General features: G+C 38.2%; 1 protein-coding gene across 1 annotated transcript; it reads right to left on the bottom strand.

Annotated features, from left to right (window-relative positions):
* Positions 1-680: 680 nt before the first annotated feature.
* On the bottom strand, positions 681-17779 carry gal3st1b (galactose-3-O-sulfotransferase 1b). Its single transcript, XM_017710731.2, has 3 exons — positions 17543-17779; positions 3847-4000; positions 681-1958 (listed from the first exon to the last, which is right to left on the bottom strand). Exons 2-3 carry the CDS (start codon positions 3963-3965, stop codon positions 809-811), a joined length of 1269 nt encoding a protein of 422 aa, XP_017566220.1. The 5' UTR covers positions 3966-4000; positions 17543-17779; the 3' UTR covers positions 681-808.
* Positions 17780-19073: the final 1294 nt, after the last annotated feature.

Below are 19073 nucleotides of genomic sequence, written 5' to 3'. Positions count from 1 at the left end.
GCTTGGCCTTGGAAACACATTCCATGAAGTTCTCTACACACTGTTCTTGAGCAAATCTTATTTGAGAAGTGATTAACTCTGCAGAAAGTTGCTGACCTGCGCACTATGCGCTTCAGCATCCATTGACCTCATGCTGTCATTTTACGTTGCTGTCATTTTTGCGAGTTGCTGTCGTTCCCAATCGCTTCCACTTTGTTATAATACCATTGACAGTTGACTGTGGAATATTTAGTAATGAGGAAATTTCACGACTGGTGGCGTCCGATCACGGTACCACGCTGGAATTCACAGAGCTCCTGAGAGCGACCCATTATTTCACTAATGTCTGTAGAAGCAGTCTGCAGGCCTAGGGGCTTGGTTTTATACACCTGTGGCCATGGAAGTGATTAGAACACCTGAATTCAATTATTTGGATGGGTGACTGAAAACATTTGGAAATATAGTGTATGTTTGGATGCCAAGCATGTCTTGGCTGATGGAGTACATCTGGGGTAAGTGGGAAATTGTGTAAATTAGATTTTTTAGACAAATTAGGCAAATTTTTTTTTATGTATCTGAATATGAATCAGCAATTTTCAGTCTATTGTTTGGCACACATATAAAATATTGGATGCAATGTTTCTCAGCATGTACTTCCACCATAGTAAAAATGAGTGAGCAAATGCATCCTCCTACACACACACACACACACACGTCTTTTATTAAAAAATAAAGGAAACTGCAGTAAAATCTGTCTTGAAGTCTAACAAATAATTCTGGAAACATGAGGTCTGTTGCCACAATGTCTTTCTGTTGTCATTCTTGTTTGCTATAATGATAAAATATCCTTAACCCAGCCCCATAATCTGGTGATCCACAGATTGACTCCAAGTTCTGCCAAGTACTGGATCTCAGGGGTGAGCATTTTTCGGCAGAGCTCGCTGTACTTCTGGTCAATGTTGGTCCTCAGATTATATCCCAAAATAGAGCTTTCTCCCAGCGGCTGCCAGGGCTTCATGCTTTGGTCCCTTATGTCTCCCTCCTCCACCGCCATCCCGCCGTCGATGCAGATGGCCGACATCTCCGTGTTCCTCCTGCGCAGTTCCCGCACGTCCCTCTCCATCCGCTTCCTGCCGTAGGCGTCCACCTTGGCCCACAAAGTGGTGTTAAAGTGACGATACAGCTTCCAGTCTGCACCGTTCCAGTCACGGGCCTTGGCTGTCTGTTCAGGCGTGAGCTGGGATACACTCGCATCTCTACGTGCATTGAGTTTAAAAAACAGCAAGTCGTCCATCTGCCAGCAGAGGGCGTCCTTGAGCAGAATGAGTGACTCTTCAAAGTGCTCAGAAATCAAGACCAGCTGGAAACGCTCGGAAACAGCCTGGATGGCCTGATCCACTGCTGGATCTTCTGGCCCCAAACTGTTGTCGTAGCCAAGGTCAAAAAACTGCAAGTTCTTAAGATAATAGGAATGGAACCCATCTTGGCTAAAGTAGCGGTTTGGCTCATTCAAAAAGGCACTTAATTTGTCCTCCCCCTGAATCCTCCAGGTTAGGGGTACCACCTTCTTGTAGTAGTGGAAGGACGACTCAAAAACCAGTGCTGGATCTCTGAGGATGGTGAAGAAGAAGGCGTTTTGTGGAAGGAGAGCCTCAACCTCGGGCACATTGAAGCGCATGTGGTTGCAGACTATGTTGAAACAGGCACCTGGGCTGTAGTCTTTCACTTGCATGCGGTCGAAAGGAGCTGGGTAGAAGAAGTCATTCCGACCGTTGGGGAGAGCAAACTTCAGCTGATTTCTCTCGCCAAAGCGGAGGAGGATGTTCAGGACGGTACTGCCTGCCGTCTTGTGGGTCTTCAGGAACATTAGGTTCAGTTTTGGTGTGCAGCGCTCCAACTCTCTAGTGCCCCGGGACAGATAGGAGTTCTGTCCTTGCATTGTAGGTGTTTGATATGTACATGAAGGAGTCACTGGAAGTCTGAGGGTAGATGAGAGAGGCAGGTTACACAGCTGCTGTTTACTGTTTGTGAAGGTTGTGAGTCATCAAGGTCACTAAACAGTCTATAAGTGTGGTTACCAGTCATGATCCTGGTGAACTCCTGTCCTGCATATCCTAGTGTATTTTGCACACTTCACCTTGGGAAGTGCTTGTTCATTAACTGATGCATTGGTTGCATAAGGTACAGTCGTATGTAAACGTTGAGGCACTGTGGTCAAATTTTTAAGTGGTACAGAGAACACACATCTACACATTTAAATGCAGAATTACTGTTTTAATCTGTGAATTTAACATATCGGGGGGAAAAAAGAAAAATACAGTCCACATTTTTTTAAATTTAGCAAATAAATCGCTGTTGTTGTGACAAAACTTTGTATCTCCAAAATGATAACTTTACAGGAGAAGAGAAAAACCTACTTTACTTTCAAGGTAAGTCATTGGAACCAGACATCTTTCCAAGACATTTTGGGCTGTTTCTTTTGGTCCATTCTTCGTGAAATTTACACAACAGGACAACAGTCATTTTCAAATTGGGTAAAAAAACTGAAAAACAACAAAAATGGAGATACAAGGTTTGTGCCGACAAAAGGGAAATAGAACTTGCGCACTAAAATTTGCAGACAAAGGTCATATTTCAGTGTATTCCCTGCAGAGGATGTGTTAACTTGTTTTCACTTAGGAAACTAACAAAACATGTCATCTGACCAGGATGTTCAAACTTTTTAATTCGACTGTATATCACAGCATTGAAATTATTCATCTATGTAGGGCATAGGTCTATACTCTAAAAAATAAAATAAAAGGCTTTTTTAAGGAACCAACAATGGTTCTTCCTTTATCATAGTAGTAAATTGAGGTAAACGGACATGCGGTATCATCTTGAAGATGACTGATTACCACTCATCGGGTGATTTGAATTAATGAAACCTCTCTATTTGCTACTACGATACAGATCCAAGCAATGCCACGCAAGAACCACTGTAGCTTCCCTAAAGACGCTTTTAATTTATGGTTCTTTACCTAAATATTTCTGTACATTTTTGAGATGTATGAAGGTGAAGAAGCTCCGGTAGAAGGAACAGTTCTTGGCTTGGACATATGGTTCTAGGAAAAGACTTTAACAGTTTACAAAAATGGGCATTTAAAGAACCAACCACTGAAAGGTAACCCAAAGTGGGTCCTCTGTGGCGATGCTCCAAAGAACACTTTTTGCCCCTTTATTATCATAGCAAATCAAAATGGCTGTATTTGATCCTTAGCAGATAGTCTTGACGAATCAAATCACTTGCAATGAGTGGTGAGCAGACATCTTCAAGGTTATACCGCATGTCTGTTTATTGATTTACTCCTACAATAATGGTGCAGAAAAGGGTTCTTTGTAGGAATGCCATAGAAGAACCACTTTTGGTTCCCTAAAAAGCCTTTCAAGAGGTTTTTTATAACAGTGGATCCCAACTCAGTCTTAAGGAAACCTCAGGCAGTCTACAGTTTTCCTTCACACCTGTATATTGCATGTTTATTTGGAGCAAAAATTTGGACCATCTGGGTTTCCTGAGGACCAGGCTGGGAACCACTGTTCTACACCAATTAAAGGTTTTTACTTGAACCATACATCCAAGGCAACAACCTTTATTCTTAAGACTGTGGTAGAATGGTATGATCTTGAAGTGTGGTGGTCAAACATCTTCAGGACTGTACCACACATCCTGTTACTTTTATGTCTACTGCTAGATTCTACTTATTATTTTAGCTTTCCTCCACAGTACGTTGTTTGAAACACTGACGTTCCATTTTGAGGATAAAGTTCATCTGTGCTTCTATTTCTTTGTGACTTCTTCTGTCATTTCTGAGAACTTTATTGACATACCTTTGTGTGCTGGCCTGGAGAGCAGGTGTAGAAAGGCAGTACAGAACCATTGTGATGCAGGTGAATAGGAACCCCAGCATGAACTTTTGTGCGCCTGACTTGGACAGGTGATGGGACATGTTTCCACCCTCTCGCCGACCTGATTCCTGGAAAGCTATTAACAAATAAACAAACAAAAACTTTCAGTAAAGCCATGATGATCATGTCATATAAGTGATAACCCGTGACCTGCCATGATCTCATAAATGTGATATGAAGCATATTCCACCTGATTTCAATGTGTAGGTGGAGAGTAACAGAGAGCAAATACTCCACTACTGTACTACTTCATCATAATGTTTAGGAATATATACGTTAACTTATTTCTTTCCCATTTTGGTACTTTTTCCTTTGATTTTTCAACACCAAGAGATTAACTTTTAACTCCATTGTGTCAATCTGTCATATTTGTCCTCTGGTGAGATTGTAAACTTCATGTCTAACGTTGAGTGACGACCAATAGTTAACTTTTATTTTTGAAATGTGAATCATTTTTAACACTATGAGGTTTTGGGACAGAAAACAAAACAAATGTAAATATATACTGCATGTAGATTTACCTTCACATTTAGGTAAAGACTGTAGTGTAGGGCAGTGTTTCCCAACCCAGTCCTCAGGGCCTACATTATCAATGTGTTATGAGTTAGGTTGGAGCAAACATGTAGACCGTTTGGTGCCCTGGGGAATTGTGTTGGGAACCACTGGTGTAAGGTATATAAATAATGCCTTAAGCATATTTTAGGCAATTCAGGTGTACTAATATAAGCTCTTTCCTAGAGTTTCACATCTAGGTCACTTGGCTGGATTGTTTGGCAAAAGTTGTGATTAGGAAAGACATTGATAAAAAATACTGAAGTGAGCATAAACAAGCTGTATACTGAAAAAGCGCTCCAGTAATTACTTTGACTTGCTTTAAGTTAATATTAGCATTACAAAAAGATGGTTCAAGCTTTCACTGGATTTACTGGCTAACGTTGCCTACACTAACCCATTAGTTTACCCTGAACATTAGTCAAAGTCAGTGTCAGATTTACTGTCATTCCTTTCCACAACAGATGAGGTAAGGAATGAAAAATAGTTCCTCCAGGACGCACTGCTACATTTAGCACAGAGCAGTGACAGAAAACAGTACAAATAGGCAGAATATACAGACAATAAACTGTACCATGAAATAGTTTGAACACCCCCAGTCAAAGTGACATATTTTGTTGTTTTTTTAAGTGAAAAAAGTTAACACATCCTCTACACTGTTAGAAACTAAATCATCAAGGTGCAAACAATTTAAATGTGCCCTCAAAGGCACAACAGTGGTTTTAAGGTCCAATTTTGTAGCTTTAATAGGTTTTTCCCAGTTTTTCACATATTTGTACCTTTTCATAACATTTTTTTTAAATCTTAGAAAATATCATTTCAGTGGATTATGGTTCAGTTATGTTCCCTGACTAAAGGAACTGAGATGTACCCTTAAGGGTACCACCCCAGTGACAATAGGGGTACTACTCCAGTCACAGTGCACAGGCCACAATTCATGTTTTGTTTTTTTTTCCCCCAAAATATTTTGAATTCAGCAAATTGGTCACTGTAGATGAACTCTTAACTTTCATTTTTACTCAGAAAACCAATGGATGTCATTTGACCAGGGGTGCCAAAACCTTTGCATACAACTAACTGTATGTGGCCATGAAGTGCAGGACAGCAGAAACAGTGGACAGAGGGGTGAGAATAACATAGACCAGCTGTTATTCCATGGCAGAAATTGCTGTTGTGAATGTATCATTATCACTGAGCAGTGAGAGTCCTTAGCAGCATAAACACAGTCAAGAACTACATATTACAGATTACAGTGTGAAGTGAGTGAAGTGTAATATCTATGTAAAATCACTGGGTACATTAAGTGTAGTGGAACAAATGAGTATGACAGATATTTCAGAGCCGTTTAGAGGTAGCGGTTCAGTCTGAATGTGCAAAGCACCATCAGGCAAATGTGTTCAGCAGTCTGACGGCCTGTGGGAAACATTAGCTAAATCAGCTGGTTGATAGGCTTTCGCAATAAGCTAAAGCTTTAGATTTAGAATAAACTACAGATTTAGATTCACTAAAGAGCCACCATACTTAGTTATTCTATTCATATAAAGCCATGCTTCATGCCTGAACCACAATAGTTTAAAGTTGGGTTTTTGTGCTCTTTTAATGGTTAGTGGTCTAATATGTTATTAGAAATATACAGTAAAAATATTTTTTAAAATGAAGAAAAAAACAAGAAGAAAAGTGAGATGATTTCATTCTGAAAGTACCAAAAGTGCTGAAACACTGTGAAAGAGTAGATACTTATTTATGCAACTAGTAAATAACTCAGTTACTTCGTTACTTGAGTCAAGGCCAGAGTCCTTATTAGCCGCAGGCATTGCTTTGTACTTAAAACCTGTCAGGTTCAAATGAGGAACTTTTCATTACAGAAAAACTTCAGTTTTAAGGACAAAACTGAAGCGCTATGTGCATTAAAGGCAGTCTTTAAAGGAAAAATGCCCAATAACTTGAAATGGTTTGTTATGTTTGAGTTGGTTCAGCAACTATTCTATGTTGAACCTGATGCCACTGGATGCTGCTGGTGACCAGACAAAACCCACACACGTATGTTTGGAAATGAGAAGTTTTACTCCTTTACTCCTGTGTGAAGCAGTTTCATGTTTAACGTTTAAAACTTGAATCCAGGGGCGTTTGCTGGGCATGTTAAGATCTAGGGTTCAGCCCAGTTAGAACTGTTTTGTTTTTCAGTTAACCTGTAAAATGTGCATTTGCTACTTTTTAATTTAACCTCTTAAAAGTTTTATTACACACTTTTAGAACTTATAAAAAAATACCTCAACGAGTTACATTGGAGTCTCTGTAGTTACTGAATAATAAGCTTTAGTATGTAATAAGTCTGGGATTTTAAGAGGTTGATGTGAGTTTAACCTCAATGTTGACTTATGTTTTATTAAAAAAGCAAAAGAAGAGAACAAGTGTAAAATCAAAAAGTGTGTTAAAAACAGAGCTGTTTCCCCAGTAATGCAATTATTGAAGTCTCCTCTGCCTCCACTTCAACCATCTTTTCTACACGCCTCCTCACTGATGTCCTGCTAGCAGAGAAACATTTTATCTGTAGCTTTTCTAAACTTTAAAAGCTAAATTATCATTCCATTCGTAATTTTGTGAGTGTCCTGAGAAACAATTTTAGAGGTCTGAGCCCAACCTGAGCCGGGCCCAACAGTGCCTTGCAAAAACATTTTACACACAACATCAGGGTCAGGTTGGACTTGGTTTTTTAATTGGGTGATTTTTTGGAGTTTTAACTTATATAAGTAAATAACCTGGCTGCCTTAAAATTTAACAGAATGAAGAAGTACATGTTCAAAGTACATGTTTCAAAGTTGAAAACAGCCGCTTAACTCACTTGTATAGGTTAAAATGATTATTGTTGTTTACAGTAGATTTGCTTACTGAATTTCAGGCTCTTCTCACCCACCACCTACACCCCTTCTGGAAGCGCAGGCCAGGTGATGCCCCTGGTTTAACCTTGTTTGTGTTTTTACTTCAGGCTTAAATTTCACAACTCTTTAGTTTGGAGTCTGACTCGAGTCGCAAGCCAGTCAACATGATATGAGTCTCTACATCCGATAGAAATGCTTCTGGAGTTGAGCAGTTACTGATGGAAACCAATGTTTTATTACACTCAATAGAACATACACGTTGTGGATCATTCTGAACAGAACTCTGTACAGGCCATAAACAGTGTGAACTGATTGGTGCTGAACCTGTCCTGAAACACTCCCACGAGACGTCATGAAACTCAATGGGAGATAGTATCGCTAGCATCATGATCTGGTTTTCCCAGCCAGTATGCTTTTGACACACTAAATACAGCCACAGCATTGCGTAACTCATAATACGGGTTCCTAGAAAGAACCTGAAAGGACTATTGTTCCTAGAAAGGACTTTTATATCCTCATAGCACCAGCTATGTCTCCAGCATAGTTTAAAGTGGTGTTAAATTGAGGTTCATCAAACAAAAAGCACACAGCATTTAAAAGCACCTTAAATGTATATGTGAATGAAGATGAGTTAAAGGGTAAATGCAACATGTTTACATAACAATCATGCTGCGTCATGTATGATGAGTCATAGTGTATGTCACAACAACCATTGTTACAGCCTATGGAAATTCAAGAGTTCATAAGCCTCAAAATGTCTCTAACTCAAGGCCTTATTGAACAATTTGCATGAATATGCAAAGTGCATGTATACGCAGTATCGAGGCTTCGTGGCCCTCCGACTATCATACAGCTAGCGATACTAGTCAGCGTAGGCATATGTTGGCATAACATATCTGGCAGTTGGGGCTTTCCTCTGAGCGCGTTCAGTTGTCTAATGATGTTGCGTGAGCGGCAGTTCGAGATTGTGATTTGCCTTCCCCCTCCTAGCACTGGTGGTATTGTGTGATTGGGGGTGTAATATTTCATGGGTGAAATTGGATACGATTATCCAATATTCGATAAAAATCCCATAACCCCTTACGATGTCTGTGTTTAATCTACAACAGCCAAGAAATCATGACTCACCATTAAGTAAGCACTAACACACTAGAATCCCATATGGAAATTAGCATTAGTGTTAGCATTAGCATTACCATAGAGGTGTTTCTTCCTAGCTTTTGACTAGGTTTCATGTTTATGGCCTGATTTTGTGTATATTTAATATATTTCAATTTTTTTTTATATTTAACTTTTCCTTATTTACTTTCTGTAGAGTGATTACTTGAGCCTCACCACAAGCATTTCAATGCATCAAATAAACTTGAAACTTGATTTGAAGGCCAAACTCTAATAGTTAGGATTTTCTACCAGGAACACATATTTAATGTAGAAAAATGAGAAAAAAATATCAAGTTAAACCTTAAGTTATCAAATCATTCTGCTCACATTTGTCCAAAATTCAGATTTTTGTTAAAGATAGCCGTTTAGCTAAAATTTCAATTGAATTAAATTGTTCATTAATCACCAATGAAGCAGAACAACTACTGATCTTCTAGAAAAGTGGGATTTTTTGGATTGGAGACACAGAAATAGCGAGATGTTTTGGTTTTATGTAGAGGCTTTAGTCCCTCAGCCTGCTCAGAGAACCTGTTCTACCAGTCACAGACTGTTCTGTGGTTAAAGTCATGCTGAAATGCACGGTTCAGGTGATTCACTGAATGACACAAAAGAAATAAGGGCTAAGGGCTGAAACTGTTAACTCCTGATTTAAATAGCTAAGAAGAAATCTATAATATGAATATATATCTATATGCTATATGGCCTTAAGTTTGTAGACAACTGCTTGTCCAGAGTTTCATCTGATATGAAAGGTATTCATTTGTACCTGCTTTGCTGCAGTAACAGCCTCTACTCTTCTGGGAAGGCTTTACACTAGATATTTGAACATTGCTGTGAGGATTTGATTGCATTCATCCACAAGAGCATTAGTTTGGTCAGGTACTGATGTTGGATGGTAACTTCTGGATCACTCCAGCTCACCCCAAAGTTGTATTTTATGGAGCTCTATTACTCCAGAGAACACAGTTCCACTGCTCCACAGTCCAATGCTGGGGGCTTTATACCCCTTTCAACCAACATTTATTGCTGGACATGGTGACCATAGTTACTGAACACCATATTAGCAATGGGTGCATATTTCATTCACTAATTAGAAGAGGCGAAGAGGCATCTACAAACTTCTGCAGTTTATCTATCTATCTATCTATCTATCTATCTATCTATCTATCTATCTATCTATCTATCTATCTATCTATCTATCTATCTATCTATGAGGCCATTAAATAAGACTAAAGAATATTATCAATGAAGCATCTAAGAGTAGTAGCTCTGAGAGTAGTAAGCACCTTTCTAAATTTATACTCACAGGAGTATGAAAAAGGAGTATGTTTTTGGGAACTGTGAATGGAAGAGAAAACTCTCACTGGCCAACAGGCTTAAAGGTTTAACAAATGAGAAGAGGTCAGGTTTACTCTGTGGCATTGGACAATATGTTTGTGCCAAAACATTGGGCATAAACATTCAATTGGATTCAAAATCTGATAAGCTTTCCTTTCAGCACACAAAAGACTTAGGCTGAACCATTTGTCGTTCATTGTAAAGTAAAAAGTCAAACATGTCCTGCTAATTTGCCATTTAGCGCTTTTGGTTTTCGCCCAAAGAAGCAAGAGATAAATAGGTGCACAATGAAGTGGCAAAATTGGAATGGTAATAAAAATGAGAAACAGTGATCGCTCTTCACTTTCCTGTGCTGAATAGATATGTTCAAACAGTTTGTGCGGCAGCGGATCAACAGTGAGACACTCAAACATGGTCTGCTGCATTTTAAAAGCATAAATAAATAAAGCTTCAGGTTACATATAAAAGAACACTTCTTTCAGTTTTTGCCTTTGGTATTTGCTGAAGGGTATCCTGAATTTCTGTTTTGGTCAAGAATTTTCAGTTTGGTGCAGTCATTTCATTTATATGGCATTATTACATGATAGTATTGATATATTCAATAAGGCATTATGTACCAAGAATGGACTGTTTTCTCTTTAAATAATCCTAAAGGGAGCTTAACATCATGCTATAAATGTTAAAAGGGAATTCCACCACTTGCTTGTTTGCTTGTTTTTCCTTTTTAATTTCTGCATAATTCAATCATTGTGGTGTAAACAAAGTTATTCTGAGTGGTCTGATGCAAATGGTTTATTATAGAGAAACTTACTGACTTGGATTTCTTTTCAGTAGTGTTGATAGGAAAGATGGATGACTACAACACCAAGACAGACCATTTGACTGAGTGAGTTTGTATGCAATGTTGATAATGGTAAAACAGTGGTAAATCTGAAAAAAAAACTTTTTCTTTAAGTACCATTTTGCCTTCCAATGCCCCGAATGAATAAAACTTTACTCTGCCCAAAGCTTATCTTAAAACTCTCATGAAACAATGTATGTGGCAATAGCAAAATTATTTCATGCAATAAGTTTCTGTGAGCTTTTACAGGCATTAAATACTTTAGACGTCTGGTTCCTATCACCACCACTGTGAATTCTGACCAAACCACTCTGAATGTATTTGGTTACATGTGACCCATTTAATTATGCAGACATTTTAAAAATGTCATGTGAACTCTCTGTTAACCAGACACAAAGTGTACATTCCAAGCTACACTATGCAAGTTTTGAGGATTTAGAGACCTCTCTGGTGGAAATGCGTAACTGCATGCCAAGAACATTTTGTAACATCAGTTGAGCTTCAGACTCCTTCCCTGAGTGGATGATGATGATCTGATGAGCGTTGAAAGAGTATTCAAAGAGAACTCATCATATCTTCATTAGTATAATGTGGATTTTCCATTGGCTGCCTAAACATCGAATCAGGCCTCCTTTGTGAGCTTGTTTGTGTGATTGTCCATAAGTATTACATTAACTGGAAAGGAAAGAAGTTGACTTTCAGAGACCATCAAAACCATTACCATTACTGTTGTCCAATAGTCTTTTGGTTAATTTCAACCATGTAACATTCAACTTTGTTTATGTTCCGCTTTCAGCTTTATGTCTTAGATTCTCAGATATAATCAGATCAGATAAATCAAGCAAGCAAGCAAGCAAAGTTTATTTATGTAGCACTTTTTACAACAGGTGTTGTCACAGCAGCTTTACAGAAAAATCGTGTCAGAGCCCCCATAAGCAAGCGAGTGGTGACAGTGGTATGGAAATTTACCATGGAATGGTATTTAAAGTACAAAACAGGGAGAGCAGGCGGAGCAATAAAGGGGGTTTGGCTTAGGTTTGGTTCACTGCTGCCCCCATAATGTCATCGCCGTCTCATGAACTAAGCACACAATTTGCAATTTTCCAGTAACAAGTATCATTTTGTTTTATCAGTCTACTCAGCAGAGGTGGACGAAGTACACAAATCATGTACTTGAGTTAAAGTAGAGATCCCCAAGGTAAAATATTACTCCAGTAAAAGTAGAAGTTCTTACTCTAGACCTCAACTTGAGTAAAAGTACAAAAGTATTTACCTTCAAATGTACTTAAGTATCAAAAGTAAAAGTACTAAAAGATTAATTATGACTCTGATGTCCTGTTATCATTTTTATAACAAGACTTGCTTCCTGAACTCATTTTAGGTGAAAGTCCTCCAGCGTCTCTCTTGGTAAACCAGTCTGTTAATAGAACGTCATTAATTAGTGAAGCTGACGTCTATTAAAATGATCATAAGCACAAAACACTGAAGCCAAACCGTTTCCATCAGGGAGAACCGAGTGGCTCTGAAATCACTTTTTACTAACAAGCAAAGTTTCAGTTTAAGATTTATTTGCAACTTAGTAACAAGTTTAAGTTTAATAAAAGCAAATGCGTTTCCTTTACTGTATTGCATCTGTAGGTCTCTGTTCATAAACATAAACTAGCCAAAAGAAATTTACTATAACATGAAATAGTGTTTGTATAAATTCAGAAAAAAGAAATATGCATATGTGTATAAAGTGCATATGCGTACATATTTCTATATCCAACAGGTCAAAACAAGCTCAGAACAAAGTATGTGATGTGCCCTGATTGATGTTCTTGCTTTGTGCTTACATGTTACATTTTTATACACACAAAACCCAAAAGGAACAACAGATTTTTCATAATGTAGTGGTGTAAAAAGTAAGATATTAGACTTTGAAATGTAATGAAATGAAAGTAAAATGTCACCCAAAATGGAAAAACTTCAGTAAAGTACAGATACGTGAAAAAACTATCCACTGCCTCCTCTACTTTTACACCAACCATCTCCAGATTTATTTCTAACTTAGTTACAAGTTGAATAAAAACTGGCTTTAAACTCAGGATCACAAATGCGTTTCCTTTACTGTGTTGATCTGTAGGCCTCTGTTCATGAACATAAACTAACCATAACTAATTTACTATAAAATGAAAGTGTTTGTATGAATTCAGAAAAAAAAATGCGCCAGTCACGACTGCATATGTGTACATATTTCTACATTGTGGTCTATTTACATAAAGTTAGGTTAGTTCTTCATTTAGGCAGATGTATGTGCTCCCAAATTTTTACACTGCTGCACCGACCTTGAACCGTGTGCTTGCACTGGGTCGGTATGACCAACAGGTCAAAACAAGCTCAGAACAAAGTAACCGCTGTGCCCTGATTGGTGCTCTGGCTTTGTGCTTCTTTTGTTTTGACATGTTACATTTTAATGCACACAGAAACCAAAAGGAACGACAGATTTCTCAAAATTTAGTGGAGTAAAAAGTGAGATATTAGACTTTGAAATGTAGTGGAGTGAAAGTGAGAAGTCGCTCAAAATGGAAAAACTTGAGTAAAGTACAGATACAGAAAAAACTACTTAAGTACAATAACTATTTACATTTACTTAGTTACTGTCCACCACTGCTACTCAGGCTTTAGCAGAGTTCAGTAACATTGAGATTAATAGCTGATCACATTAATTTATCAGTCTACTCCGGCTTTAGCAGATCTTAGTAACCCTGAGATTAACATCATATTGATTTATCAGTCTACTCTGGCTTTAGCAGATCTTAGTAACCCTGAGATTAACATCATATTGATTTATCAGTCTACTCTGGCCTTAGCAGAGTTTAGTAACCCTGAGATTAACATCATATTGATTTATCAGTCTACTCAGGCTTTAGCAGCGCTATGCATTGATTTTAAAATAGTTAATAAACAAGCATTGATGATATTTATTTTTAAAGATGGTATTTTTATTATAAAATAGTCCCCTAAACATTTAAAAGTAACTGTATTCTGAATACTGCCTGCACACAAAACGAAGATAGATGCTGTTTTCTCTATATGTGTATTCCATGACATTTCAAGCCTGATAATACAGCATTCCATCACATTTTATTGCACTCTTCTATAACCTAAGAACAGCTCAATCAGTTTTTACTGAAGTCCCTGTAGTTACTGAATAATAAGCACGGGATTGCAAGTCCAACATAAAGCCTGTCTACATAAAACATGAATCACTTACATGAATGAGAAGCAGGAACCTCAGTGTCCAGTCTGAGTATTCTAGAAATGTGTAAGAAAATCTGAAACTGCAGTTTTTATAAGGCAGCGTCAGAGTGTCTCTCAGCCACGATGGCTCTCTAGGACAAATTTCAAAACCATGAAAGCAAACATTGCATTCCTGTTGTGTGAGCTTCTGACCAAACAAGGTTTTGAATATAATATACAATAACAATCATTTTAAATATAATACTGCCCAAACATTCACGTGCAACACTACAGCACTGTGTTCAGAATGACATGCATATACAGCTGTATGCAAACTTTGAGCGCCCCTAGTCAAATTACATTTTGTTGAGTATAAATAAGGATGTAGAGAACACACTTTAATGCTCAACTGCTGCTCATTTGCTGAATTTAACATATTGGAGGGAAAGAAAAAAGAAAATGTTTTTGCAGAAGTTATGGCATCTTTTATATTTTATGTTTTTTTCCAATATGTTGAATAGAATTTGCACTAAAATTTGCAGAAAATTTAAAAATGTCATACATAAGGAAGTTCCCTGTAGAGAATGTGTGAGCTTATTTTCACATGCAATTTGACAGGTGGTATTCAAACTTTGGCAGATTACTGTACTTACACTACCATGCAAAGGTCTTAGGTATCTGAGAAAACATACAAAATGTATATAAAATACATAAATATAACATTGAATGTATTTACATGTACTCAATAATCTCAATTATTTCTGTAGTTATCTGGTTATTCCTGAGAAATTTTCCTTAAATTAAAATAATGAGGATATTCTGAGAGCCGAAATCAGTTGATCTGAGGGTGATAACCTGCTTAAGGAGGCTGCCAGTATAATGACGTGCTTTCTGTGCACCGTAGCTTTAGCTTACATGTAGCAAAATTCATATTTCAACTCTTTAACGACCTTGTAATTCAGAGGATCCAGTGGTATTCAGAAGAAGAATGTTCACAGGACAAAACGTATCAGGTTCTGAACATTTGTATTTAACACAGGGGGAGATAGAAGCGTTTTTTTAAAATCCCTATTCATTCTGCCCATAGAGAAATGAAGCTTAGACCCGGAGTTCCTAATATGGGCAAAAGCACATGGTGCCAACTACAAAATGATGATGTGACTACAGTGGTCTATTCACTTCAGGCATCAGAGCTGCTGCACCATTTAAGGTGACACAAATGTCAAAAATCGATGAAATCGTTTTAATTTATAACGTAATGTTGATGGAACACAAAAGGCGGAACTTGGAAGTGCGTAAGTGCAGCACCTGGACAATCTGTGGCGGCACATAACAAAGACACTCATGGATGAATGAGAAATCTGACCGGCACCCTCTGCTTTAAAAGCCAGGTTAGGTCAGGAGTCACAACCCAAATGTTAAGAAGAGCCATTTTATCCTTTCAACAAAAATCAAACCACCTTAGGAGCCTCAACATTTAATGCCCTGTATGTCTCAGTATGTGTTAATATCCTAGTAATGGCTAAAAAAATATAAACGAAAACACGACTTACTTTGTTCTGCTTTAAGCTTTAGCTGTAGCCGCTTTCCTCCCCTTTACCTCAGGAAACTTTTCTTCAAAAGTTGAATAGGTTTTTGTAAAATGTCTCTCAACGTTTGACTGTTTTACGAAGCTGAAGTCGCTTCTTGTTCGAATTTTCCTGTTCCACCTTAAATTCTGACTGAGGCGGCAAATGTAAATGCAGCACCATTTAAGGTGCAAAAGGAAATTGGAAGTAGATGCTCACTTCACCTTCGCTTACTTTAGTGTTTGACAGTCTCTCGTTGCAGATTTAATGTACATTCATCTTAAATCCGTGCCTTTTCGTTCGCTACTAGCTTGGCGAGACTGCGTTGCGATGTGACGCCAGTTCTCAGTTGTTAAGAACCAGGGTTTTCACGCTCTGTTGCACATATTTACTTACACAGCAAAATCCCCCCGTCAACCAACACCCCCCCCCCCCCCCCTCCCCTATGACAACAGAACTGAAGTTACAAAATCATTACTGACATGGGCAGGATGGCTGTAACGTGCTGTGTGGACCTCCTTTATCACAGGATCTTATTTTACAGTAACAGCGCAATTTTATCACATATGAGTGGCAGCAGCATCTCATGTTCTCCAAACAAGAGCAGCGAATAAGAGCCATCCAGTTCACTTGCCAAACCACATCCATTTGTTTTACTAATAAAAGATATTGGAAGTAAATTCATTATGGATCATTACAGATACTTTGCTCTAAAAGTACCAAGTCCTCAGACAGTAAGAAAATAGGAATCCTGTATAGAAAAAACACGCATTGTTAATCATATTATAATCGCATCACAGCCTCAGAAACGTAATCGAATCGAATCGTGAGGTGCCAAGAGACCCTTATATCATATAGCACCTGTTGTGGCCAATCAGTACTTTTCTATGTTAAAGCAGTTGTGCTAGTGTTAGGATTTAGCAAATTCATGCATTGGCTGGGGGCATCTGGGAGAAATCTGGAAACCAAACTTTCTTCTTTAAACTAGAGCACAAAATATCACCCACTTTTTAAAAACTGAGAAATTCTTGTTACAGTATTTATGCTTATGTGCAGTTATTCTCAAAAACACACTCATTGCCAAGATAAACAGTGCACTTAAGAGTCTTTTGCACAATAGCCTACGTTGTTGGGAAACACATTCATGATATATCAATGCTATAATATGACTAATCACCTTTATTAGAGAAACAAGTGGCAAAGTGAATTACATGTCAGCTGGTAATCTGTCCTATACATGAATATGGTAAGCAATATGAAACATATAATATGAATGTTACTGTGTTATATTGCCATAGTCAAGTGACAGCAGTACAAAGCTATTTATATGGGCTGTAGGTGTTTATTTGGAAAAAAACACTCATATTAAGATGAGACAAATACCATTAATACAAGAAGTAGTGATTTTATGTACAGTCATATGCAATATTACATGCTTTGTTGATTTTATCATAAGCCTCTACGGGGAACAGACTTAACCCCTTAAAATTATTACTAAGGCTTAGTATTCTGTAACTACAGAGACGTCATTGCAAACTGGCTGAGCTATTTTTAGGATATAGAAGAAACTTTGGGCCTGCAGGACATTAAAGACAGTGTGTGTGTGTGTGTGTGTGTGTGTGTGTGTGTGTGTGTGTGTGTGTGTGTGTGTGTGTGTGTGTAAAAGCATTTATGTACAACATATTTCTATATTTGTACACAGGAATACATGGTATGTCACCACGCTCAATGGACAACACGATGAAAACAATATATGCAGGTGATGTTGCTGTGACTAAGCATCTCAGCAAATATTTTACTTACAACTACTTATTTTATTAATGTTATTTGTATTAATTTAAATATTTGTGTTTTTCTGAGCAAATCAATGATTATTGTTCATTTCAATACCTGTTTTGTTGCATTAACTTACACTGAAAGTTACAAGTATGTTTTTATTTTCTGCTGTATTTTTTATTCAACTTAAAATAAGTTGAGTTTTGCTCTAACAGTGGTCATATATATATATTTATAAAGTCACAAAGTTATATAATGTAATAGTTATGGGTGCTTCCTACCTGATTTTACTGGCAGCTCTCAGAATCAGCCGAATCAGAGATGACACTGTGCTACGTAGATCCTTCAGAATCTCATTGACAAGCTTTACAACTCCAGCATTCTGGTGTGAAGTCACTATACTTATGGCAAGAGACCTGATCACGCTGCACCTGCATCACACGGCAGCCAGTACAGAACCCAGTTTAGATGTCAGTGTGTCTGGTATACTCAAAGAACCTGTTCTGGTGCATGTAACTCTCTCCCTCTCTCCCTCCCTCTCTTTGTTGTGTGAACATGCCTGCTTCTTTATTACAACAGGTGGAGCTACTCCACTGAGAGCCAGCTCTGTTTTCAATGAAGTGTGAATGATGACCCATGCCAGAAAACACAAAAGTAGACTTGGTGTAATGAACACGGATAATACACGTAATCTGCTATGTAAAATCATAAAACTTTTTTTTTCTTTGGTGATTCACACTAAAATAAAGCAGTGACTTCACATATAATGACAAATCCTTGTTTTATTTTATTTTTATTTTTCCCAAGAAACTTGTAATAAAAAAAAACATGTAATTAAAAAAAAAATAGGAAGGTCTTTTTGAACTGCCTCTAGTTTGGATATCTTAAAGGAAGACGGACACTTTTCCACTTTGCTTCAGTCCATCTTAAATGAGCTCAGGCCCAGAGAAGGCGGCAGCATTCCTGGATCCCGTTTATATATGGTTTCGTCTTTGCATGGTAGAATTTTAACTCGCATTTGTGGATGCAGCATTGTAATTTGTGGTGAGTGTAGAGAGCAGGTGGAAGAGAATCTGGAGAGGTGGAGGTTTGCACTGGAGAGGAGAGGAATGAAGGTCAGTAGAGATAAGACAGAATGCATGTGTGTGAATGAGAGGGAGGCAGGTGGAAAGGTGAAGATGCAAGGAGTAGAGGTCGTAAAGGTGGATGACTTCAAATATCTTGGGTCAACCATCCAGAGCAATGGACAGTGTAGAAAAGAGGTGAAGAAGAGGGTGCAGGCAGGATGGAGTGGGTGGAGACGGGTGTCAGGGCTGATGTGTGACAGAAGGATAGCAGCAAGAGTGAAAGGGAAGGTTTACAAGACAGTAGTGCGTCCTGCTATGATGTATGGTTTGGAGACTGTGGCTCTGTCTAAAAGACAGGAGGCTGAGCTGGAGGTGGCGGAGATGAAGATGCTGAGATTTTCGTTGGGAGTGACAAGGCTGGACAAGATTAGAAATGAGCAGATCAGAGGGACAGTGAAGGTGGAGCAGTTTGGAGATAAAGGCAGAGAGGCCAGGTTGAGATGGTTTGGACATGCGTTGAGGAGGAATAGTGGATATATTGGTCAAAGAATGTTGGAGATGGAGCTGCTGGGTAGAAGGAGAAGAGGTAGACCTCAGAGAAGGTTTATGGATGTAGTGAAGGTGGACATGGAGATGGTTTGTGTAAAAGTAGAGGAGGCAGTGGAAAGGGCAAGATTTGGGTGACATTTTACTTTCATTTCATTACATTTCAAAGTCTAATATCTTACTTTTTACACCACTACAT

Source organism: Pygocentrus nattereri, chromosome 18, assembly GCF_015220715.1.
Source record: "Pygocentrus nattereri isolate fPygNat1 chromosome 18, fPygNat1.pri, whole genome shotgun sequence".
Classification (NCBI taxonomy): Eukaryota; Metazoa; Chordata; class Actinopteri; order Characiformes; family Serrasalmidae; genus Pygocentrus; species Pygocentrus nattereri.
Note: the sequence above shows the minus strand (reverse complement) of the source record. Positions and strands in the feature narration are given on the sequence as shown.

What these genes read in the sequence shown, in the direction of transcription:
- gal3st1b (XM_017710731.2), bottom strand. Translation starts at nt 3,965, where the DNA reads ATGTCCCATCACCTGTCCAAGTCAGGCGCACAAAAGTTCATGCTGGGG. An exon ending in CTCCAGGCCAGCACACAAAG is followed by an intron (nt 1,959 to 3,846) that starts GTATGTCAATAA and finishes ATCTACCCTCAG; the next exon opens with ACTTCCAGTGACTCCTTCAT.